The sequence below is a fragment of the Nicotiana sylvestris genome, chromosome 9 (genome assembly GCF_000393655.2).
Source record: "Nicotiana sylvestris chromosome 9, ASM39365v2, whole genome shotgun sequence".
Classification (NCBI taxonomy): domain Eukaryota; kingdom Viridiplantae; phylum Streptophyta; class Magnoliopsida; order Solanales; family Solanaceae; genus Nicotiana; species Nicotiana sylvestris.
Window position 1 is genome coordinate 585,939 of NC_091065.1, and position 26,714 is coordinate 612,652.

General features: G+C 36.4%; 2 protein-coding genes and 1 non-coding gene across 5 annotated transcripts; 1 reads left to right on the forward strand and 2 right to left on the reverse strand.

Annotated features, from left to right (window-relative positions):
- Positions 1–805: 805 nt before the first annotated feature.
- On the reverse strand, positions 806–7,786 carry LOC104242788 (protein EMBRYONIC FLOWER 1). Of its 2 annotated transcripts, none has more exons than XM_009797864.2 (7): positions 7,562–7,786; positions 6,192–6,385; positions 5,233–5,639; positions 5,012–5,122; positions 3,538–4,925; positions 1,811–2,774; positions 806–1,678 (listed from the first exon to the last, which is right to left on the reverse strand). In XM_009797864.2, exons 2-7 carry the CDS (start codon positions 6,359–6,361, stop codon positions 1,206–1,208), a joined length of 3,513 nt encoding a protein of 1,170 aa, XP_009796166.1. In that variant the 5' UTR covers positions 6,362–6,385; positions 7,562–7,786; the 3' UTR covers positions 806–1,205. The 2 variants fall into 2 exon arrangements, with proteins under 2 accessions (XP_009796166.1, XP_070012479.1); XM_070156378.1 differs by having other exon boundaries at positions 6,192–6,955.
- Positions 7,787–14,295: 6,509 nt separating this feature from the next.
- Positions 14,296–21,485, forward strand: LOC104242787 (protein PEROXIN-4). Of its 2 annotated transcripts, XM_009797863.2 has the most exons (6): positions 14,296–14,416; positions 15,262–15,318; positions 18,976–19,095; positions 19,235–19,363; positions 20,442–20,571; positions 21,137–21,485. In XM_009797863.2, the coding sequence occupies exons 2-6, from the start codon at positions 15,313–15,315 to the stop codon at positions 21,223–21,225; spliced, it is 474 nt and encodes a 157-aa protein (XP_009796165.1). In that variant the 5' UTR covers positions 14,296–14,416; positions 15,262–15,312; the 3' UTR covers positions 21,226–21,485. The 2 variants fall into 2 exon arrangements, with proteins under 2 accessions (XP_009796165.1, XP_009796164.1); XM_009797862.2 differs by lacking the exons at positions 14,296–14,416; positions 15,262–15,318 and having other exon boundaries at positions 18,964–19,095.
- Positions 21,486–21,529: 44 nt separating this feature from the next.
- On the reverse strand, positions 21,530–21,631 carry LOC138878828 (U6 spliceosomal RNA). Its single transcript, XR_011402602.1, has one exon. It is a non-coding gene; the product is annotated as a U6 spliceosomal RNA (small nuclear RNA).
- Between the last annotated feature and the right edge of the window lie 5,083 nt (positions 21,632–26,714).

The window sequence follows — 26,714 nt, forward strand, 5'->3', positions numbered from 1 at the left end:
TATTTCTCAATAAAATGACCGCTAAAATAGTGGGATTAGTTATCCCATATAGAAGGTGAGATAACTAATTCCATGGGATATCCCACCTCATAGAATATCCCACCATTGTACCGAACAACCCCTTAGTAGATTAATAAAAACCTAATTTCAAGTAGTCATTTGTAGTAATTGTAGACCATATAAATTATTTACTTAACACATATCACTTGACAGTGGCGGAGCAAGAGTGCAGGTAAGGGGTTCGTTTCAGTCCACATTCTATATTTGTCTTAAGTAAACCATTAAATATGTACAAATTACGAATTCATAAACTTCAAATCCTTGCTCCGCTACTGTTAGTCAAGTGTAACTGGGAGCAGTGGGATTTTGTTCCACTTAATCCCTCTGCACAACCACATAATTTCCAAAGTACAGAAAACTTTTAATTTATTCTCTCGATAACATGATCTAACTATAGTTTGTCCAAATTGACCCTTAAAGAAATACTTTGTCCCTTCATTTTTTTTTGTATTTTCTTGTTTAACCATATGGTATCTGAAACCTAGTAACGAACTAATCCAGATTCATCAAAATTTACCAATAATTAAGGGATCAAAGCAATTATCCCTATATATATATATATATATATATATATATATATATATATATATTATTTACCTGTGAATATTCGTTGTTCAAAATTGAAAGAAAAGTGTAAAAGAGCACCATTAAAGTGTTTCAGGCTTGCCACTTCCATCATCTGTAGAACTAAAGTCTCGGACTAGTTAGAGTCGACTATATGAAGATTAAAATAGAACAGAATATATACCAGAAAATAGAAGGTACCCTTTTAATATTGAAGAGCAAAGCTGATTTTATCTCATGTTTTCTCTGTTCAACATACAAAAGAAGCACAACAACACACAAGTTATCTAACATTCACCATGCCTCCAAGCTGGATCAAGATCCGGAATCAAGAGCTCCGGTTTCTTGAATCAGTTCAAGTTTATGTCCAGAGTATAACTCTATTCAAAGTTTCTGAACATTTTGATACATTTCTTATTATCATAGATTAATTTACCTGAAAACTTTAATTGGTATTGTAAGCGAAAATATATGCTGCGAAACCAACCAACATTAACCATATACCCGAGTATAAGTTGGGAGGTATGCTTTCAGCAGAATTGAGTCTCCACAGCAAAAAGATAGACAATTTGTGGAACTCACTATGCACGGCCTAATGGTAGTAGTCTCCCTTCTTTTTCCTTTGTGATTCTCCGCTGCTTTCGCTTATTCAGATCAACAATGTGAGATCTCTCTCTTGATGAGATCTTCTTCCCAATTCTTGGATCCTTTACACTCCTAGTGAAGGGGTTCCCTTCTTCTGGAATACTAAATTCAGCAGGGTTTCGGTTAAGGCTGCAGATGTTACTTCCGTTGATTGGAAATACAGCTCTAGCATTACTGTGGCCCTCCAAGTCAGAGAATTTTGAAGCATTATGATCCTGCAGTGGAAGCACCTGAGAACTTGATGTGCCAAGGATTTTGTTTTGCTCGTCCTTCTCAGGACAAGAATGTCGACTCATGCTTAGCAGGCCATTTGAAGATACAAATCTCTCCGATTTGCTTCCACCACATCGCGGAGGTGCATGAAAATTTCTTGATTTCTCTTGTCCTCGAGACTTGAAAGATATTTGATCTGTAAAATCAGCTTATTAGAGTATGTTTCATTTACACATGGAACGATATGACCGGAAATGAAGATGAAAATATTCTAAGAAAGTTGAATCTTAATCAATAAAGGAACAAAAAGATTATCTAGAGCTCTAACCTGCATGATAACCACCAGGGTGTACCCCAGAAGACTCCTTCAACTGATGATGTGATAAATACGATCCGTTGAGAATACTCTGCTTACCATCCATTTGAAACCTCGGGTGATAACTGCATGGAGAAAAAGGTTTCTCCCGGAGCTTGTTTATATCCAGATTGAAAGGAGGACTTGAGGGCATCCTTCGGTCCATAAGGCTGAGTAACTGCATAGCTGGGATTGTCTCATTATTATAAGGATCTAAAGACCCCATATTTTTCACGTTCAAATCGGCATTGCCTCCTGATTTGGATAAAAGAAGATGAGGCTCAATCTGCATTCTCACATCACCACTCTTTATGTCGCTGATAGTCCTCCCTTTCTGAATCATTTTTTCATTTGGCTGACCAATGGATTTCTGTGCAATTCCAAGTCCTAATGGTGTGTTCTGCACATTTGAAAACCATACCGGGTTTGCTTCCTCACTATGCTGCAAACCGGATCTGATGTTCATGGAAGCAGAACCTTGCCCTACATTAGATAATTCCTGTTGAGTTTGTGGAAAGGTACCAAACAGGTTGACCGGCAGTCTTTCAACCTGGGCCATTCCGAGGTGGTTCCTCTTAACATGAGAGAATTGGAGGGAGCTTCCGCTTCTTGCTCCAACATCGGTCTTTGTATTTGCATTAGATGGATGGAAACTAATTAAACCAGGACGTGACCATGTCACTGCTTCACTGTCACATATCTCAGAACTTGGCCTTGCAATACCATCAGTTCTTTCAATCATGCATTTGGTTTTGGTCTCAGTAAGACCCCTCTCGTACTGGTTCTTCGCCATTAGCTCCACAATTTCCATTGGTATATCATCTGATAACCCCCGTTCTAAAGCCTTCTCAGAGCGTTGATTTCTGTGATGCTTAACTACATCTGAATGCTCTACAAATTCATTAAGAGTGGCTCCATTACGCCGGTGAGGCATTTCCTGAAAGGCAAATCTCTGTGACTTCACTGACTACAAGCACTTACCTTAAAATTTGTGCTAATAAGTTGCATTGGCTTACTCTACAACATTCATGAAACAGAAATAATAAATCAAGAAGTCAGACGTCCACTGATTGAAATTTGTTTCACCTAAAGGACCTATAGAGAAGTATTAAGCATATAAAACAATACCAACTAAACTCAGGCTCGCACGAATAAGCATGACCAGATCAGAACATGTAATGATATTGTCTCTTAGCACTCGGATCGGAAATTCAGCTAGTCACTTAAGTAACTTCATAGTTTAAGAACATAAAAAGAAATTTAACGGAAAAAAGGGGCGTCGCTGTCTAATGTGAATATGACGTTCTTTCATCAAAATGGCAGTCTTCTAAGTTATCAAGAACAAGATTTTGAAATAGAAAACAGATCTCAGTTATCCTGCTGGCTTTTTCCAAAAGCTTGTCAACTCCCTTCAATCCCATGTGTCGGATCAAAACAATCAATCTCGTTATTTAAGATATCATTGCTGTTTATTAACAGTATTTTTGCTTTTCCATCATCTCTGAACAAAGTAGTATTAGGTATATAAAACTACACTCAAGAACTGCAAAAAGTATCAACTCAATGAAGATGCATTCTTAGCCATTTGATTTGGATTCTTCGACCCCACAGGACATTATGGAGGGGAGGGGAGGGGGAGGAAACTATATCATCGCAAACAAAAGGGAGGCTCAAAGTAAAACACGGAAATAAACCAGTACCATTATATCGGGAACATGAAGGTTCCCCTTCTGAAGCAGATTTGGAGAGTTTTGGATCCCTTGCCACATTGATGATGTCTGGAAAATTCCATGGTTGAGGTCATGAATCACTCCTTTCCTTGAAGATTGTGAATCAGTCACATTTGACTGTCCGACAAGAGTATTATCTTTCCCTCGAGGATCGTTACTCTTATTTCCCTTGTGCAGAATGAACGGCCAGGTTGTCATATTTCTTTTTTGGGTAATATCATTCTCAGCACATTTGTCAGAGTCTCTGAAGCTGTTCAAAGACAGGTCTAGCCTTACTTTATGAGACAATTCATGCGCTGGCTGAGAGGTCACCATTTCCATATCAGGTGTCACAAGTACGAGATTTTTCCTCCTGGTTGAACTTTCCCCCTGGGAATTATTGTCTGGATGCATAAGAGTTGAGGGAACACGTCCAGCTTCAGGAAACTTACTACTGTTCCAACACAAACCAGAGTCTCTATCGGTTCCTACCAATGACTGATAACATTGCGCGGAATGAACGAGGCTATTCGCAGCACCATATCCCTTTGAACCACAATCTTCCATGGTTGTATCCTTCCAGGGCATTTCAGGAGAATATCCATCGACAGGTCGAAGCTGCTTGTTTTTCTTTTTATTTTTTCCATTTCTATGCTTAATATGCAGACTTTTGGTACCACTCGGTATACCTTCTCCATCAGATTCCTTCTCATCTGAACGTAAATCATCACTTTCGATTGCCATGGAACTCCTCTCAGCTCCTCCATGAGAGGACCTGACCTTTTTAGCCACGTTACATTGTATGCCCATCTCCGATAGATTTCTGTCTTCTTCTTGAGATAATTTCCTCTTCTTCTGAAAGGATCCCTTATACTTAGAAGCACCAACTATTTCTTGCTCAGAAGGCACCGTGGGCGTGGTACTCGATGAACTACGCTCTGCTTTGGCATGCCTAGTCTCCAAATTGACTTGTCCACCCAATATATCAGTCAAGAGACGTACCTTTCGAGTTTTCCGACGTGGTAGATCATTTGGAATATCATGGTGCAAATCACACAGTGTTTTTTCAGCCAAAATTATGTCACATCTTGAAGGTGTTTCATCATAATCTCTCAATTCAAGGGAAGGTATCCTACTTAGTTTCGTCTTACTAGTTTCAAGAGCTTTACCGTTGCTACCTGGTATATCAGATTGCTTGAAAGCCGTTGAGGCTTTCCTCTGTCCATCATTTGGAGAACCCATTTCTTTCTCTGGACTAATATCAGCACTTACATCATCAGCACTTATGTGGAGATTTCCATGATGAACAATGTTATCCCCTGCCAAGGTTGAGTCAGAGATTGCAACTCGTATTCTGCTGTTTGAGAGATAATTAGCAGCTGTTTTGGAAACCAAAAGAGCTCTCGTTAAGTAAAAATTGACGATCATATGATATTGACGCATATAAAAAATGCTATTGAATTACCTGGGCTCTTTGAACCTATTTCTTGACCTGAGTGTTCTTTAGATATTGCTACCTCAATATTTGGATATCCGATCTCCTCATTTCTAACATTTCCGGAACCAGTTCTGTTGCCTGAAAAGCAATATGGATTATAAACACGTAGGCAGAGATTATTATCGTTCTAAATGAATAAAAAATATCCAAAATATGAGCCATAGTAAATGAATTATTAAAGAATATACCAGCTGCAATAGCTTTGTCTTCAACTACAGTGCACCTTCCTTTGTTTGGTTTACATAAGAAGTTATAGCCACTACTGGTATTGGGAGAACCATATATAATAGCTTTGTTTCTGTCAGTTTTTCGTGAAGTTAACTCCTGCTTTGTCTCTGGAAATACATTTGCCATAGCACTAGTAGAAGCCATGTTTTCGGAGTTCAATCTACTTCTGCAGCTTGAAGAAAGGACCTCACACTCTTCTCCTGCACTTTCTGTGCCTATCTCGTTTATGCAATTTTTGCATCGCCACCACCTAAATTTAGGAACATCTAGAGGAGGAAGTTGCTCCTCAGAAGTACTGCAATCACTGGTCGATGCAAAAGGAGAACAAATTTTCCTATCCCTTTTTCTCATCTCAGCAGCATATCCACTGTGTCCAATGTAAGAAATGTAGTCAAGAACATAGGAGTTCGCTAGAAAGACTGCAGTGTTTATTCATTGAAAAACATCCCAAGTGATTATTGGGTTTTATTCGACCTCAGAAGGCTTAAGACTGTAACTATAGTAGTAACATTCAGCGCCTAGAAAATATTATCGGAAGAAAATCTTTTGAAGGAGATAACCACAAAGCAAAAGTTTGACCGTACATAGGTGATGTGCCACGATTCATCCCACTAAAATCCAAAGATAGTAAAGCCAGCTATACATCTTGCCTAAACTCTCCACACTCTCCTATGCGTACGAGTAAACAATTATCAACCAATATCTGCTATCAGACATATAATCTATTTGTCAATCCAACACCGTAATCCAGTAAGCAAAAGGTGACCATCAATAGCAACAACAAACTTCCAAACACTTCAGGTATCAACACAAAAGAATCGGCTTCTAAACGAAGTCAACTGAAGATAGCATAAAGGAAAGGTAAAACAGAAACTTTATGTAAGAAATAAGAAGGCAAACTGTACAGATCAAGACTTACCGTATTGAAAAATGTGGACAGTTCCCTTCCTCTTTCTTCGGCATAGGAATATCAAGGTCTATAGATATTGATTCAATTTGTATGAGCGATCCCAAGGATTTCGACAAAGATGTATTGATATCAGTACTTGTGTGAGAATTTTCTTCCACTGCTATGTTACTTTTCTCCATGTAAAAGGGAGACCAACTAAAAGCCTACATAAAGCAATAAATTTGCAGTCACAAAAATGTAATTCATGATAGAAACTCAGACTCTCTATTCCTTCGGGGTAGGGGTAAGGTCTGCGTACACACTACCCTCCCCAGACCCCACTAGTGGGATTTCACTGGGTTGTTGTTGTTGTTGTTGTTGTAAACTCAGAAAATGAAGCATTGCAAACAGCTAAACTATTTAGAAGAAGATCAAAATATGTGGTTGCATTTTGCATCGGCATTACTGAGATACATATGGGCCTTTAATTATGTGTTTGTGTACACTTAAAAGATTGGAACTTTATCATCAAACTAAGATTAAGGTATTTAAGGGAGAAAATTTTAGTTCATAAAAAACCAACAGTGCCATATAATATATAATTTAACTTCTAAGGGGAGCCTTAGCATAGCTGGTAAAGTTGCTTCTATGTGACCAGGAGGTCAAGGGTTTGAGTTGCGAAAACAATCTCTTGCAGAAATGTAGGGTAAAGTTGCGTATACTGGTCCGGCCCTTCCCAGGACCCCGCGCATAGTGGGAGCTTAATGCATCGGGCTGCCCAATAAACTCATCACCTAAAGATAACATGGGAAAAAGGTAGGTGTAGATATTATTTGTACTGTTAGTATATATCAGTTAAATTCTAATATAATTACCATACCGAATACCCAAGACACGACATTAAAGAATAACACATGACTGCAATTCTAATGAAATTCAAATGCTAAAACCCTAATCTAAATGACAACAGAAATCAATCTTTTCCCATCAACTATTTTCATAATCAATCATTTATAGCCATTCTAGGGTTTATGCATTTGTTCCATAATTCACATAAAATTATACCTAAATCTAACAAATTAATATCCACAAGCAAAATTAGGGTTTTGCTAATACCCAATTATCTCGATAAACTAAGCATAAACCTAAAAGGCAATCGAAGCTACAACCTTAAGAAACAGTACAAACAGACAAGGAAATAAAACCCAAGAAGTACACAAAAATAAATAACCAAAAAGGGGAAAGAAGAAAAAAAAGAAATACTTAAAACGTACGGGAATCATTTCATGTCCAAAGAATCAGCTAAAAAATGACGTAAAAAACAAAACCCAGATATCAAATCACCTTAAATAAAAAAACCCAATAATTCAGAAACTAAAAAAAAAATAGAAAAAACTTACCTTTCTCCAAAATCGAAAGCTCAGATCACAAAAACCCAGAATAATTTTTTTCCACGGCTGATAATAAAGCGACTATCTTTGTAAAGAAGAAACTGAAATGAAGCCAATTATACAATTTTCTTGAAATAATTTTTAGAAAAATGAGAAGAATTGAGAGTGCGAAATGAAAACGAAACCCTTTTTAGGTATATTTTTGCTTTGAGATGAAGTTGTAGAGAGAGAATAGGAAAGATGAGTGAGTGTTGAGGTTTTATTTAAAGTTTTTAACTTTTTATATCTAATCTGATTCTTGAAATTAGCCTTGTTGTTAATTATATAATAATATACACTCATTATTACGTGTATTTAACTTTAATTGAGATTTTGCATGTGTATAGACAGAGGAGAGAGAAAGGTATTGACCAAAGGGAATGTGACAAGTGTGATGCTGTGAAACCCTAGTAAAAAAAATGAGTGTGACGCGTGTTTACACGCGCTAGAAGTGAGTGTGGGGTTTGTTAGTGGATGGTCCTTGTCTGAAGACAGGTGGCACGCACTTAAAGAGAGATATGAGTGGTCCGTGCTGACGCGGCCAGGTTTGGCGCGTGGCTGTGAGAGATCCGAGGATGAAACCCTAATGTTTTTTTTGGGGTGGGGGTGGTGGTAGGGGGGGGGGGTCTAAAATGTTGGGATAACCCTAATCTTGTACAAAACGTAAGGCACAAAATAGAACTTGAAAGATGTGGGACCCAATATATGATAAAAATTAAAATAAGCATTTAATTAGGGTTTTGATTTGATAATTTTCTTTTCATGACATTCTTATCATGTACTATTTTTCATGAATATTATTCTGCTTTTTACCCAAATTTTTACGTATTATTCAGTTTCACGCATGCAAGAGTTTTCCCTCTGGAAATATGATACGTGTAATCATACATGGATATATTACAACAACAACAACAACGACCCAATATAATCTCACAAGTGGGGTCTGGAGAGGGTAATATGTACGTAGATCTTACCCCTACCCCGAATGGTACATATACATGGATATATTGTATGATAAAAACTTATTTGTATTCAGTATTTATAAGCAACCCCCACTTCCAACCGAGAGGTTGTGAGTTCGAATCTCCCCAAGAGCAAGGTGGGAAGTTCTTGGAGGGAATAGATGCCGAGGGTCTATTTGGAAACAATCTTTCTACCCTAGGGTAGGGGTAAGGTCTGCGTACACACTACCCTCCCTAGACCCCACTAAGTGGGATTATACTGGGTTGTTGTTGTTGTTGTTGTTGTATTTATAAGCAAATGAGTACATAATACTACTCTTGTATATAAATAATTTATCACTTAACTATGGTTAGGTGATTTGCATCTGCACTTTAATTTGTGACTGTTATAATTAAATTGTTTGGTTTTGGGTAAACAGTGGCGGAGCCACATGCACTCAAGGATGTCAATCGATACTCCTTCGTCGGAAAATTATAGTTTTAGCTCGGTTATTTTTTTTAAAAATATCTATATAATGACACACTTGACTTCTTGGTGAGTTTATTTCTTTATATTTTGCCCCCGTAATTAATAATCTGGCTCCACTACTAAATATAAACACTGAGGGCATGTAACTATTTACCATACATTTACCACCCTTGACTTACTTCCCTCTGGTATAGTAAACTATAGCTATAAAAAAAAATCTATCTATAATAATAATTATTATTTGGAACTGAAGCATAGTTATTATTATTTGTTTGTTATAGATTGTCTATATTAGTTGAGTTTCCAAGTTAGATAAGTGACATTTTTTCACGAAAAAGAATCAGATTCTAAAGTATTCATTCATTTTTAAAAAGTTGAGGGAGTTCATACATTAACTATTTTTACAGCCTTAATTATTTGTATATGCTCTTAGGTTTTATTTGAATTAAGTACATTTTTGTCTTGCGATAATTCTCATAGAAGTAGTGCAACAGAATATATGAATACTAGAATCTGATTTTTAAATAATCGTAGTGTTCGTGTCTGGTGTTACTCAACTAATTTATGTGTATCTGTTAGTTTCCACCAGCATAAATATTAAGTTTGTCCATCACAACTTGAACAAATGAGATCAAAATTCCTAACTAGTATCCAGTTAGGAGTTAGACTAAGAATGTCATTGGTCGTCTATCGATGCTGGGCTTTACCTTCTAGTTGTACTTACCAGCCATCTATTTCGTAGTTCGTATTTAGTATCTTGTATTTCATATTTCATATCTTTTATATATTGTTGTTATTTTTATTACGCATTTTTATGGTACTAATATATCATCTTCTGTTGCTTTTTGAGCCGAGGGTCTCCTGGAAACAGCCTCTCTACCCTTCGGGGTAGGGGTAAGGTCTGCGTACATATTACCCTCCCCAGACCCCACTTGTGGGATCATACTGGATCGTTGTTGTTGTTGTATTTTTGCCTTCGCTTTGAACTTGAGATCAATCACAAATTATTCTTATGGTACTTTTCTGTACAAAAAAAAAGTTAAAACGAATTGGAGTACTATCTTTTTAATAATTATGGACAACAACAAAAATACATTTCCCTATGCCCTACCACGAAAAGCCAATGACGTGACAGAAAATTAAAACTGGTAGTGTTCTTCTTCATAGGAAGATGTATTACAATTAGAAAGAGTTAAAATTTTATGTTTATGAGTTATCATTTTAAATTATAGGATTTTAAATTAATAATTTATACATATTTAGTAATTTTTTAAAATAAATACAAGATTCTAACCAAAGCTACTAAATTTGGCCGAACACGTTTCCGACACTCTAGCGCCGCCCCTGATAATTATCATATGAAAGATATATTATGTATTGATAATTTTTGTTCTTGAAAAATGAAAAATTGTTCATTGATGCATTAGATGCAAAACTTTATAGGTAGAGGCGAATCCCAAATTTAACACACGCTTCCTACATCGACCTTTAGTAAATGGTATTCCGCGTTCTTTCTCTCATCCACGATAGAAGTAGATCATCAAGCGAACATGCCCAATTACTTGGCACATGATCATAAACTAACTTTGTATATATATATATATATATATATATATATATATATATATATATATATATATATATTTCCACTTATGGAATCCAAGTTTCAACCATATCAAATTAGATATATTGATTTCTACCTAAAATTTTCAAGTTTCCACAATACATCTCCATCCAAGTTAGTTGAAAACCCAAAAACCTACTAACAAACGTGCACTTTTTTTTAAAATAATCGAGAAATCTCCGAGATTCAGTTGTGTGATTCGTAACATAGTGAACAATTAGCTCGTTGCTCTACCCTTTACTACTTAAATACCATGCTATCTTGTTAGCGACTTATTTGAGCTAACGTATGATATTTTTTCTGTATGAGAATTTTAGTGGTTCAAGATGGAATGAATTGTTATTTTCTTACTTCAATTAGTTTCTCTTTGAACCCATATGACCCTTCAAAAAATCATATCATAGTGCAAGTATTATTTTTACAGAAAATATGTACGTATAGAAGAGTTTAAACAGGCGTGTACTCATAATAACTATTGTACCTCTCTCTCTCTTTTTTTTTTTTTAAATAAATCAATCACCCAGGTTTTCATCCACTGTAGTGTTCGGGGATTTGACTTGTTTTCCTATTAAACATTAAACCGTATATAACCTACTAATATTAAGACAGGTGAGTTTAAATTCTGTGCACTAACATTATAAAATATCTATTTAATCAAATCACTGATAAAATAATTACGTGTAAATCTCTATGATAAATATTTATTGGTAAGCTGATAACTAAAATTATAACTAATCTAATATAGGTCATAAACTATAAAGATCTTTATATTTCCGTCTTTATTTTGAAGTTCATCTCTTTAACAAAATAAAAAATCCTTGAATTTTTCTCTCTCTTTCGCTCATGTACTCCGATCCTCTGTCCTCTCTATTTTGTGATCATAAAATCAAAGAAATTACATTTTTGCATTTTTCTTCCCTTAATGCTCTTTATATCTAGTGGAATATTTTTACTATAATGTTCTAATCGAGATTTATCGTATTTTACTTGAAGTTATGGACTGTCCTCTCTAGGGGCGGATCTATATTCATCATATTCGTAATGGTAAATCACACGCAAGCTTCGGCGAAAACTATATATATTTAAAGTGCCACTTGTGGAACAAAAGTGGTCAAGGTGCATCTTTCCTAAAGTTGGGTCGTTGGCGAGAGTTCGACTTTGGTTGTGAGCAAAAATATTTTGGCTTGCATTGAGTTGTAATTAAAGAGATTTATTTAAATTTATTTTCAATACTCCCTACATGCTTTATTTAAATTTATTACACACACTTTTTGGGAAATCATTTTTTTCGTTTGATAAATTACATCTTATTGGTCAGATCTCGTCGCACCCGACTTACCTAGTATGGTTATATTTTTTGTGTAATTTATGAGTATTATAAATTAAGCAGATTATCCAACGTGCACCAGAAAGATAGCGAATGCGGATTTCCCCAGGAATTTTTCATAAAAAAAGAAAAATTGCATCTTATTTATATTTTAGCAAAAGGACTAAAAATAATGTCCCTGATTACAAATAGCACTTGGAATAACTCATGTGCTTTTGATCAATCATTTGTGATTGAGTATTTTATTTTTTAAAAGACTAATAATAAAATAAAAAGGCAAAAACATTTAACATGTGTGAAAATACATTAAATTTTATAAAACTAAAACACAAACGAAATATGAAATTAATAAAATTAAGTAAGCAATAACATGTGTACTTAACAAAATGTTAACTAAATTTTACCTAATTCTAAGTCAAATATAGGAGTACTCTGTATGTTATAGTTAAAGACTTTTAGAAAAAAGCTAAATCAAGAGAAAAACACTCGAATGTAGATAGCGCTAATTACGTGCCTTTTGATAGGGAAGAAATTACAAAAATAGCAATTTTTGGACCGTTAATCAAACTTTTGCGACTGTATTTAAAGCTACAAACATTTAGACAGGGGTATTATCGCTTTTACCCTGCGCCAGAAACTATTTATATTTAGTAGCTGAAAAAGTGTATAAAACTTGTATAATTTTTGTATTATATATATATATATATATATATATATATATATATATATATATATATATATATATGTGTGTGTGTGTGTGTGTGTGTGTATGTATATTACACACAAAAAATATATACAATTTTATATATTGTTTCGACTATTATTTTTACCAGCTGTACAATGTCAATTTTCGAATTAGGATACTCATTTGACCCGGAAAATTTTGGACAACAAATATTACCAACTAAGACACACAAAAGCTTGTCGGAAATTTCATGATTAAGGGTGTGTTTGGTATGAAGGAAAACATTTTCCGAAAAATATTTTTCAATTTTCCCATGTTTGGTTGACTTAAATATTTTGGTAAATATTTTCCTTATGAACTCATTTTCCTTCAATTGGAGGAAAATATTTTCCTTATCAAGAGAAAGAAAAACATTTTCCAAAACTCTTTCTTAACCTTCCCCACCTCACCAACCCACTCTACCCCTTCCAAAAAAAGGCTTTTTTTTTTCAAATTTCAGTTTATCCGTTACCACCCACCTCACTATCCCTCCCCCCACCCACCACCCCACCCTCCACCGCAAAAAAAATTATTTTTTTACCTTAATTTTTTTTTGCAATTTTAAATTTCTGTTTTTTCGTTTTTCTGCACCACCTACCCCAACCCTCTCCCCTGCCCCCCCCCCCCCACCCGCACAAAAAAAAATTTACTTTTTTTTTAAATTTAAATTTCTATTTTTTTCGTTTTTTCTGCCCCACCCCATCCCTCCCTCCAAAAAAATATTTTTAAATATATTTTTCAGTTTTAATTTTTTTATTTATCGGTTTAAAGATTCAAAATTTTACAAGCTTCAAAATTATAAGTTCGGAGGTTTATGTGTTTGGAAGTTTACGGGTTCGAAATTCCGCGCTTTTGAAAGTTTAGCGGTTTGAAAGTTTATGAAATTTTCGGGTTCGGAAGGTTGTTGGTTTGAAAGTTTATGGCTTCATGTTTATTATATCTAAATTATTTATGAATACTCTTGAGAAGTCATTTTCTTTAATTTGCGTACCAAACACCGAAAAATGAATAAAAATTACTGCTTGTTTTTCAAGAAAACATTTTCTTGGAAAATATTTTCCACGGAAAACATTTTCCGTTATACCAAACACACCCTAAGTGTGAAAATTTACTAGAATTTCAAATCTCATCAATAATTCATGGGGTTTAAACCTTTATAAGTACAGATCTCAAGACCAATTCACAGAGGATGGATTCAATATTTTTGCAATTTAAGAGTGAAAAATTATTGGAGTTTCTAAACTCCAGCATAAGATGATAAAGTTTTAAACTTTTCATTGGGTTTCTCACCCGATGATCGGTATCCGCTTTGGGGCCCGACTAAATTCAGATTCGCACTAGAAAATCTCACATTGAGGATACAACGCTCTCTAACAAAAGGCGATGGTGGTCAGGAAAAAAATAAGTTACGTTGCCTATATGAATCTTCAATGATTATATTACTCCATATAAATTCGTTCCGAACTAATATTATACAAAACAAAAATACTTTATGTTTTCTTCTGACTTTTGACATATAATAAGTGGTCAATCTATAAATATAAAAAAGTCGGGGGACTGACTTTAACATTTCTAAACCTCATGTGGCATAAACGGACATCTTTCATCTAATACACTGCTACGGTGAAGACCCGAACGACCCTTTTATGATTTCTTAAATTTCCCAAAATAAAATCCCTTTTTCCCCCATTCAGATCAAATTGAATCAATTGATTTAAGGTAAAATTTCCTAAGCTTGAATCTTAATTATATATTGAACGGTAATTCTACTTGCAATTTTAGTTCTTGAGGGATTTTGTATTATTTTCTATAATTTAATGGCCATAATAATCAGCTTTATTAAGGGATTTTTTTTCGTGCTGTTACTGTTTCTGTATACGGTTGAATGTTAGGCAGGATTTTTAGCATAATATTCAATATCATTTCTTATTTTGAAGTATATTTCTAGTTTCAAGTTTAGTTCTTGAGTTTTTTTGTATTGTTTTCAAGAGATTTAAAGGTGAAAACTTTTGGGCTTATTTAATGTGATATAACCTACCCGTTTATCAGCTTATTATGAGAATTTTTGGGTTCTCACTGATTTTATTTGTACTGTTTGTATTTTTTATCTTGAGCTTTATATGTATATTGGACTATAATTCTTACTTGCAAAACCCAGTTCTTTAGATTGTTTTCTAAGAATCTAAAGGAGAAAGCACACTCCACTTCCAACCAAGAGGTTACTGTTCAGTCACCCCAAGAGCAAGGTGGGTAGTTCTCGGAGGGAGGGATACTGAGGGTCTGTCGGAAATAGCCTCTCTACCCCAGGGGTAGGGGTAAGGTCTGCGTACACACTACCCTCCCCAGACCCAGTAGTGGGATTATACTGGGTTATTGTTGTTGTTATTGTTGTTGTATAATTCTACAAGCAAGTTTAGTTCTTGTGAGGTTTCTGTATTGTTATCAAGAATTCAAAGGTGAAATCTTTTGGGATCATTCTAAGTGAACAAGCTTTCTTGTCATCAGCTTTATTATGGGAATTTTCTAGGTTCTAATTGTTTTTTATATATACTTTCGTATTTTAGGTTATTCTGAGCTGTGAAGTGCTTGTTCTGATTATAAAGGAGTGAATAAGGATGCAGGTTCGTAACTTTTAAAAGCGATTTCTGTTATTATGAGGACAAAACATTACAATTATTACCGCATTTCTAATTAAAGAGTTGATTAGTTTCTGTTTATTCTTGGCTTGATCTGTGAATTTATTCGTCCTGTTCTGCTCATGGTTTGACGATCTTGATAATACCCAATGGTTCATTTTGGGTTTATTTTTAAGTAGGTTTTGGGTGTTTGAGTTTAGGTGTTTAAGTTTCTTCATCAATGCTGCAGAGCACAACTTTTATCATTTTGCGTTACATTTCATTGGTAAATTGGCAATTGATTGTGGGAAAAATTGATAGTTTTTGCAAAATTTTGTGATGCACATGGTTTGCAGTGTTATCAAAGGCAAAAAGCGCAAAAAATCTCTAACGTCTGTTGGGCTTTAAGTGCAAAACACAAATAAAGTGTGGGCTTTAATGAAAAAAAGAGCAAATGGAGAAAATATAGAAATATGTATGTGTAGTCTAAGATTAACAATTATAAGCATGAATAACAAATATGGATGGACAAAGAAATTGAAAATAAATTACGATAAAGTGAAATATGAATTGTTTAGTGTCGCCCCTCTAGGATTACGCTCATTGGAAAGGAAAAGTATGCCTATAGCCTTGACAACGACATTTAGGGGTGGGCATACAATCCGAAAAACCGAATTCCGAACCGGACCGAATTAATTCGGTATTTCGGTATCGGTTTATTCGGTGTTTCGGTATAATTCGGTATCAATTTTTCGGTATTTCGGTATTTCGGCACGGTCCTCGGTATTGAGGTTTCGATATTTCGGTATATCGAAATACCGAAATACAGAATTAAAGAATAACGAATGAGTCGTTCTTGCTGTGGAGAAGCGCATTACTTCACCACTTTTGGTTTGTAAACCTTGTTTTCTCTGGTATTTTTTAATTATTAGTATTATTTGGGGATGGTTATATAATAGTACTTCTATATGGTTTTGATGATTAGGTTCATGTTGTTGTGCATGAGCTGATTTTTATACTTCCCAGACTGTTATTGGCTGAGAAGTTTGAATTATTTAGCACCAGAACACCCATTAGAAGTGCTAGTAGAGCTTCACCTAATAAATTGAATTATGGATGTTGTGGAATATAGGATTGGGGATCTTCCTGATGATGAATAATAGTAATATTTTTATAACTTGCTTGGTTATGACTCAAATTTGTGTGCTTAAAAATAGAGAACCCGCTAATCCCCAGATATTTTGTTTTGGTGTATTCTTTATTCATGGCACAGTTTTGATATTCTTCTAGGAGCCAAGCAGTGTGGAGAAAATTATGGAAATTGACGAGCATATTGGATTCCTTTTGACTCTTCTTTCTGCTCAATGGAAGACATAATATGCAAATTGCCACTCATTCGCCGAATTACCAGTGGGCAGTGCTACAACTTGTCATATTAGATAGGGATGATGCGATACCGAAACCGTACCGAACCAAACAAGAAAATACCGAACCGTGCCGAACTACTTTTGTACGGTATTTGGTATGCATAATTGATATACCGAATACCGAAGTACCGAACCATAATTCATAAATACGTACCGAAGTACCGAATGCCCACCCCTAACGACATTGTAGTGCCTGTTAAGTGAGGTGAAGTGCTCTACATGTTTTGCACCTTGCTATAGGGCTTAAGTGTGCCTTTGACAACAACGATGGTTTGTGATAGCTTTCATGGAGTTGTAGTGCGAAGTGACTCGATGTAGTAGTGAATTGTGATCAGGTAACTTTTGGGCTGTGAGAATTGGTAATTAGTGAACAAAGAAATTTGTCTTGATGGAATGTTCGTGGACATTATCATTGTAGGTTTGGACGCCATGAATCAAATAAGGATTAAGACGCTAACAGGTTTCCGTGGAATTATTCGAGGAGTGCACAAGCTTGGCCCTGACACCATGATTATAAATAAAAATAAAAGAAGTCACCCCAATATGTAACTCACATAATTGTTAAAAGCCATTTTATTAGTTTTCAAACAGTATTTGTTTGATCATCATTTATAAACTTGGTGACCGGATTCTAGGATTCCACATTCTTACCTAAAGTGTTTACACTACGGAAAGAGGGGAAAAAGTTCCTAAGCCTCGCTTCTAGACAGATTTCTGATCTCTACATATGGGACGAGACATTCAAAGTCATAAAGCAGGCCGCAATAATGCAAAATGTCTTCTTAGATCATAAGCCCATTGTTCTAGAATGTGGGGAGTGGTAGCAGAATCATTCTTACTTTAAGTTTGAGAATATGTGGCTGCAAGTAGAAGGTTTTATGCAATACTGAAGGGTGATGTTAGGAGATGGAACAGGGAAGAGTTTCGTGGACTTGAAAAAAACAAATTTTCTAGAGGAGCTGACAGTTTTGGACCAAGCTGCTGACAATAGGCAGCTCATGCAGGATGAGAAAAATAGAAAAAAAGAGAGCTAATTGGAGCTGTAAAAATTAGCAAATGAAGAAGAAACTTCATGACGACAAAAGTCAAGGTGCTTGTGATTAAGGACGGATACAGAAATACTAAATACTTCAGAGAGTAGCATATTCAGACAAAGAAGTAATTCCATCAATAAACGGCTGGTAGAAGGTGTGTGAACAGAAGATACTGAAGAGATTAAGACATAAATTCTTAAATACTATCAGCGCTTAATATATGAAGATGAAAGAAATTGGCTTAAAAGGCCTTATGAGAAAGAGGAGGTTTTAGAAATCATAAAGCCGTGTGCTGCTGACAAGGCTTTTGGTCCGGACAGATATACCATAGCATTCTTCCAAAAAGCATAGTGTGTAATTGAGGAGCACATAATGGGATCTCTAAATCACTTCCATCATAGCTGCCGATTTTTGAAAGTAAGCAATGCATTTTTTTATAGCTTTGATTCCAAAGAGGAAAGGTGCTATAGAACTTATGATTTCAGACCCATTAGCCTTATTGGAAGTGTTTACAAAATGATAGCAAAAATTCTGGCTGAAATGCTGAAAAGGGTGGGGTGGCAGTTCCTTTTTAACATCCTTCAACAATTGGGGTTCAGGGGAAGATGGCTTAACTGGTTAAGATTTTGTGCTACAACAGTGAGATATTCTATTTTGGTAAATGGTGAGCCTGTAGGGTTTTGTGCAAGGTGGGTGGTTTCTGTTTTTACTAGTAATGGAACCCGTTAGCAGAACGGCGGAGAAAGCAGTTCACCATCAATGGATTAAGTGATTCACTGTTGGTAGTAATGTAGGGGATGAGACAACAGTGTCCCATCTACATTTACAGTAAACGAGTATTATGAGAACTTGGTGTGCAGCAATAGTATAATTGGAGATTGGCCCTTGGGAATTAGTTTGGAGAACTAAAGCTCCTACTAAAGTGGCTTGCTTTAAATACATATATTCAGTTCATACTTTTACCAATCATAGTTCTTTGTAGCAAACTAGAACCGTGCAAGCAAGATGAGTTACATAGTACATTAATGTTGCTTACAACTATAACATTAGAAAGCATTAATTAACTATAATATTAGAAAACATAGGCATTGAGAAATTGGCATTATTTGGTCTCTTCTCCCTACAATTATCTGCATCTTGGTAAATATTTTACTGTTGTATACCTTTGAAAATTTAAACTAAAATATTATATGCTGCGGCAGGCTTCAAGGGCAAGGCTTTTCAAAGAGTACAAAGAAGTACAGAGAGAGAAATCTGCTGATCCAGATATTCAATTAGTTTGTGATGATTCTAATATCTTTAAATGGACGGCTCTTATCAAAGTATGCTCCTTCATTGATTATGAGCAACCTCTTTTTTTGTGGTTATTTTCTTCCACCAACAACCCCCCCCCCCAAAAAAAAGGGGGGGGGGTGCAAAAGCTTTTTATTAATGACTCTGGCTCTATCATGTTGTGCACAGGGGCCATCTGAAACTCCTTATGATGGCGGAGTTTTCCAGCTTGCCTTCTCAGTTCCGGAGCAGTATCCTTTGCAACCTCCTCAAGTGCGGTTCCTGACCAAAATATTTCACCCAAACGTGCATTTTAAGGTATCCTTTTTGGTGCTATTTGGTTTCTGCTGAGATAACTTGCTGAGAGTCTGATATCCTGAACTGCAGCAAAAACACAAGTGGAATTTGCTACTTGTTTCCTGTTTTGACTTTGTTTTATGGCACTTCGTCCTTCGAAAAAGCAAATTTTGTATATGTTGCTGGTGTGGTAGAGATGTGGCGACCTGATCTTTTTCGACACGCTAACATTAAAATGTAGAAAAACGCATGGAGCAAAATTCATTAAAAATACTGTTTTCTCCTCAAGTATTTGAGATAATGTCAAACCCCTCTCCTGCTTCTCCTGCCCTCAGCCCCGTGCTCCAACGAGACGTAAATTTTAGCTTCACATTCCAATTAATTTGGCCATTATATTGTGCAATATTTTACTATAAACCAACCAACCAACCAATCAATATGCCCTATCTTCAAACTAGTTGGGTCGGCTATCCGGGTTGTTATATCCATTTGGCTTATTTCCTAGCCCAGTATCTAGTGGATTCATCATACTTAGATTATTTTTGTACTGAACGTCAACCCACTGCAACCTTCCTGATTTATAGGCTTGGATCTGCTGTACTTTGCCAATAAACTGAGTTTGAGATAAGCTGTTCACTATTTGTTTTAAATTGCTTTAGTTACAATATTATATGCAATTATAGTAGTGAATGTAAGATGCATGTTCTTTATGCTAAAAATCATGCATCTATGCCATTAACAATTGTGTGGAATTATAGCGGAGTACCTCTTACAGATTCATTTAGGCCGTTCCTAGTTTTGTACTTGTATCTGTAGAGGCTAATCCCTTGTTTGAAAATATTGTGGTTATCTGGTGCTGCAGTGTGTAGTTTTGTTATTTTCCCAGAATGCATTTCTAGATGGACTGAGAAAAATCTCTCAACTCTCCAGAAAATTAAAAAACTTAAATAATATTTGACACACATGTGTGCTTGTCTCTGTGTCCTTTGCATTGTTTAAGAATTTACGAAAATTGTTGTACAGTTAGTTCTTACTAACTTACTAATAAAAAAGGAGTCATCTCTTCTTTTCATTCATTCCTTCTTTTTCTTTTGCTCAGACTGGAGAGATTTGTCTTGATATTTTGAAGAATGCGTGGAGCCCAGCATGGACACTCCAGTCTGTTTGTCGAGCTATAATTGCTTTGATGGCTCACCCCGAAGCTGATAGTCCACTAAACTGTGACTCAGGTACTATGCGATGCCTTGATTTGGTGATTGCAAATGCATCTCTTAGAATCCCTTTGATTCCATTTGGTGAATGCACTTTAGAGAAATGTGTGCTTCAAACAATAACGCACAAAGTGATCCCAATGAGAAGCAGTCAGTTCTTTGAATCTTAAGTTTGAGGAGTCGATTAATATCAATAGATTGTAAAATTTCCACTTCATTTCAAAGAAGCGTGCACTTGATTTCACACTTTTAACTTCAACTGTCATCGATCTTGTTGCTCTTCTGCACCTTTTGCTTTTAAAAACACCAGAAGAAAGTGAAAGAAACAGTTTGATGCTAAAGCGGCAACAAAGAAAACAGATGGATGAAGGAAGTGGGGGGGGGGGGGGGAATTGACAAACAAGACTTGGGGACAAGTTGGTAACTTGGTATAGGGTTTCGATATGCAATTATAATTTTCTTCAGATTCTAGGTAGATGACAGTGCTTCTCTCCGCACAACTTTTGCGCGCCTTTCTCCCCTTTCATTTCCTCTAATTAGATTACTTCTTGATGCTAATTTTCTCCATCTACTATGTACACAGGTAATCTTCTTCGATCTGGTGATATCAGAGGATATCAGTCGATGGCAAGGATGTACACTAGACTCGCAGCAATGCCCAAGAAGGGCTGAAAACGACGTGCTTGTAATAATGGCATTAACAAAACTTGAATCATTGCGCATCTGTTTAGTGTTTTCTAACAACTGTGCATGAACTATTGCGTATTAATTTTTGTTTTTTCGCAGCGATTTCTGATACAACTGCTCATCACTTTAGCAGGTTTCTTGTGTGCCTTTAGCAAGTGGAATATGTTTAAATCATCTTGATTTTTGTACCTTGCAGAAATAATGCTAAATGGATATCTGATATAGTGTTCATTGTTGTGATACTACCTCAGGATGACAATGTCTTGTGCTTGTGATTTTTTTTTTTTTTGGTTATTTGGGCCATTTCTCAATTTGTACATGTCATCCTTAGGTAGGGGCAACACTACTTTCTCTGTGTCATTCCAATTTTATCAGATGTCTCCTAAGGGCCCTGATATTACTAGTATCTTGCATAACCAGTACTCCTCTCGTTCATTTTTACTTGTTCACTATACTAAAAATATATTCACTTTTACTTGCCCGCTATACTAGATAAAGAGAAAGACATTTTTTTTTCTGTTTTACCCTTATCATTAGTTACTCATTCCCCAAATCATTCCCAAGACTTTTGGAAAAATTGTAAAATATATATATATATATATATATATATATATATATATATATATATATATTTCAAAGTGGACAAAAGTGAATGGAGGAAGTACAATATTCGTTTTGGGTTTAAAACTCTGAATAACTGATGCAAAGTTTTTTTGTTTCTGGTATTAAACGCGGAATTACTAATATAACATAAGTAATGTGTAATTAAATTAAAATAATGCAAGATAAAAGTGAAAAAAAATGCGTGTATATTAGCAAGTTAGTGCTAACTCGATTGTAGCTAGATTAGACTATTTTATAAAAGCATTATATTCTTTACATCAAAGTGTAGATAGGGCATTTGCCCCACCCTCACACCTATTCAAGTTGGCATATACAGTGTATAATTTATTTAAGTTCATTCTTTAGAAACAACAAGAGAATATCTCTCCTAATGCTAGTTCATCACAAAAATCAAATGAAGATGGCATTATCACTAGTCACCCCGCACTACAGGCAAGCCTTTCCTTTTCCCAGGTTTTCTAGCACGATCCTGTGCCTGTGGTGAAGCTTGCTTAAGAGACTTACTCCAACTGTGCCGCTCGTATGAATGTCTAGGCTCATATCCTTGACTAGTTGTGACGCTTCTCATTTGCTGGATCTTATCCATGCGCACACCCGGGGTTGGCTAAGGACACGTACGTCCCTCACCTAACACTGAGCATCGCTCTTGCGTGCACAATCTAAACCTCAAGCTTGACACTCGCCTCGTGCATCCGCACCCAGCTTGTGCTTCGCCCGAGTAGGGCAACCTTTAGTCTTTGGCCTTTGTCATGTGCGTCTTTCGTAGCATGCCTATCTTTGTCTTATGGCATCGCCAAACATAGCATTCGCGGCATACTTCTATCCCGCATAGTGTAGTGTCGCCCCACAACTGTACGCCTAGACCAATGGACCCTTGCTTGCCTAGCTGAACCCAAGCTAAGCTCACAAGTCGACACATGAGGCCCCTAAGAAAGGTGCTTCAAGTATCCAATCGGCACGGAGGTCTTCATCCATCATTTCAATAGCCCGCAGGGCATAATTGTCCCACATGTCAAGCCTCCAGTGCCTGTTTGGTGCCCAACGCTAGCCCTAAGGCGTCGCGCCGTCCATAGAGTTCCCACACTCATATGGATACCTTAGACATTCATTTGAGATGTCCAGGCAGGCCCTTGAGGTTCTTCCCCAAGGTAGCTCACTTGGTGCGGCTTGATGGTAGCACGCATGGGGGAGGCTGACTGAGCTTCAACACCTATACCCCCCTTATATATGCTTAAAATTAAAAAGCCCATGATTCAACAATAGTCTAGTTCTGGTCAGAGAATCAGAATGGCCTTCCTTCGCACATATATAAGGGCATACTAGGAACAAGGCCTACGACCGAGATCCCTAGATTCCCGCTAAGTTCTCTTGGCACACTTAGGACATGCAACACAACATATCTAGATGGTTGTTGCCTCATACATAGTCCATCTGCCTGATGTTCCTTCACAATGCTTTGTCAGCACACGCCGCCTACGCGACTGACATTCGTCCTGGTACACTGTAGCACGCAGGACTCATGGATGACATGACCCCTAAAATGCAGGGTGTGACATCCTCCCACACTCAATCTATCATCGTCCCCGATGACACAATAATGCCCACGACAACCCAGAGTCTGCCCCCTCAGGGATGTGCACCGGCTCCCTTAATCCTTGTGGGTCGTACTTCCTCAAAGTCCATCTCAAAATGGAGTCGTGCCCCTTGCACTTCTCCCCCAAGTATCTTCCAAGCATGCCTCTGCACTTCACCTCTTATCAGTGTTCGCTCGGAAAGTGCCTCCGCACTTGCACCCTCTAGTGTCTAACTTTGTGGCGACCTACACTAGTCAACCACACCATGACCCTCACGACCTTCATACGTCCGAAGCTCTTCCCTTAATTGTAAGCACATCAACGTGCTTAGACGTAGCTCACGCAACTCAGCAACTCGCGTAGCCCTTTTCTCGCCCTCATTGCCTTGGAAAGATTAGCTCACTTCAGGACTCACAATTCTGTACCAGCGCCTCTGCATAGGCGGATCCCCACACTTAATATGGAGGATACTTCTTTAATGTACTTGGCATATCAGCTCGCTCTTTGGGACGTACCCTTGGTGAGTATTGCATTCTCAAAGTCATAACCTCGCTGCATTCAAGAACAAAGCTCTTTCTTTTCCAACTATCACTTCCTCAGCAAGTACCCAATGCTCCCGGTAGTACCTTGTACTCGCCCTATAAATAAGAACTCTCTCGGTTCTGCTAGTACGGTTCCTGGTTCGGTGTGCCTCGCATACTGCCCCATCTCAATGGTCCCCGATTATTCGGTGTACCCCTTTCCAGAACAACACCTTCTAACTTGGAATCCCGCTCAATTCTGGAGCTTCGCTATTTCCTTCGAATTCGTCTCCTCACCTTGGCAATTCAGCACTATGCCTCCCCATCAAATAGTTCGGCTCTTTTTCACAATTTTGGTGGCTGACTCCACCCCATTGTGACACACATGCACTCCCGCTAAGAAGCCTGGACATAGGTCCTTCTTTGCGGTTGTTAAGGGACTCTCCTGCCATTCATCGCAACCCTTGAGGTGGCTAGGTATATCTCAATGCCCTTAGGCAGTCCACAAGTCTATCCCGCAGGAAAGACACTCAACTGATGCACTGCTCGCATCTTCGGCAAGATCTTTGCACGATCATGCCCTTTGTTTAAAGTCCATGGCTCACACTCTTTACAATATGGCTGCACGACCTGGAAAACATGACCTTTTCTTGACCACCCGACTCATCGGCATATCATCACATTCAACTGAAGCACAGACTTACGAAAGAAACTGGGGTTGTCCATTTCCTTCGTCAAAACGGCCAACAGCTCCAACTTGCTGCTTAACATGAACGAAAACGCCTCAACCTGACAAGCTTCCAACGCTACTGAACCCTCATGGTTCAAACGGTATTCAACGCGCAAGGAACACTCTCAGTCCGTTCGACATTCCTTACCACACACTGCCGGATCATCACAATCAAGACAATTGAGCTTCTGCTAACCGTCTATCCCTTCTTGTGGAACTATCCCAACAACATCGCACAATGGCTCTCTTTGCAAACCAAATATGCCTATATAGTATCCCTCTGAAAACAACACCCGCTGCACGAAAGACATCCCTTACGATATCTCAATCAAACTAGGATGCCCCAAAATCACTTCCCAAGATACAGACGATGGCGGAAACAACGACTGTGAAATGGTCTGATTCTGTAGGTCGAAGTTCATGGCTGACAATGCACATTCTAGCCGCGTAATCAACATATATCGATATTAGTTTTTAAGCACATACATTACACGTATATCCCATATTAATTTTAAATAACATATATCTAAGTCTAATAAAATGGTTAAGTTACAAATTCCAATACACATATTCTACAAGCATTTGAAATATAAGTAATCCAAATATACAAAAAGCTATTATTTTTACATATCTTTAATACGAATGAAGTCAGAAATCCTACATCTAACCAACTCAATCTCAGTTAAAAATTCCAGCCATGACACTGTTGATTAAAGTTTGTCTTTTCATTTTAAAATTATGTAAACCGATAATTTATTTTGTCCTGCATTTAAGTAATTTCAATATAAATAATATGCGGCTATTCATCGTACACATACAATACATATCTAGTATCGTACCAACACATCACTATAAATAAAGCAAATTTAACTCTTCAAACCTCTTACAAGGCATATTGGGTTTCTCCTATTTTAACATTTTTGAAATTCTTTCACTTAAATACTTTCTTAAGAAGTTAAAATCATACAAACATTCAAAAAAATAAAAATAAAATCTTTCATTTTCAACCAGATTCTTAACATTCTAGGATGAGAAACAAAACGTCATCCGTTGTGTTTCACTATGTATTGGCATTTAGTAGATGAGTATGGTCCATGTATTAAATATTCAATGAATTTAGCGAATTTATTTATTAATTAATATAACTTCTCAAATTCTCCATATTTCTATAATATCAAAAAGAATGTTCATCAACGTAACAGTTTTATGAAGGAGGTAATATGTTTATTTTTAATGAATTTTATAGTCATTCAACTTTATAGAGTTATTTCGGTCTTTCAACTTTCGTTTTGGGGCTTCACACATATAGATAACTCGTGACGCACTGCAGGAATTAAATTTGCATCTAAAAACATGAAACTCATTTTTACATTTTGTAAAATAGTATGGATTGCTCACAAATAGTAAAATCTCTTGCAATTCACTGGAGAAATATATTTTTGAGTGTCTGACGATTCTGATTGGCGTTGGAGCTAAATGCTTTGGCTCGTCTTTTGCACAATGCTTCTGTAAAAGTAATGAAATAAAATTAGGAAAAATAATATCACACAGTTTTAAATTAATATTTTAAAATAGAAATAAAAGAAAGAGAAGAAAAGCGTGAGAAATTTCTCTCAAAACTTGAACCGAAAATTATCTTGAATGAATAGAATTAAGAAAGAAAATGAGAGTAAAGCAACTCCTCAAATTCTCTAAATATTTAATAGCAATGAAGAGAACACTAGTTAATGTAATTATGTTTGCTAATATGCTTTTCTGTAAATTGGTTATGGAATTGTAAAAACTATCTCTTAAATAGTGATACATGCATAGAAGGTTAGAAGAAATTAATTTTTGACAAATGAAAGCTAACCAATAAACCAGCAAATGATTCTTATTAGCTCATTATTTAGCAGCAGAAACAAATAGAAAATACAAGGAAATTAACATTTAAACTTATGATTTACAAAATAAACAACAAATTAATGCATAGTTATAATTCATCATTTAATAGGTTGCTCAATTTACCACATTCATGTAATTGTA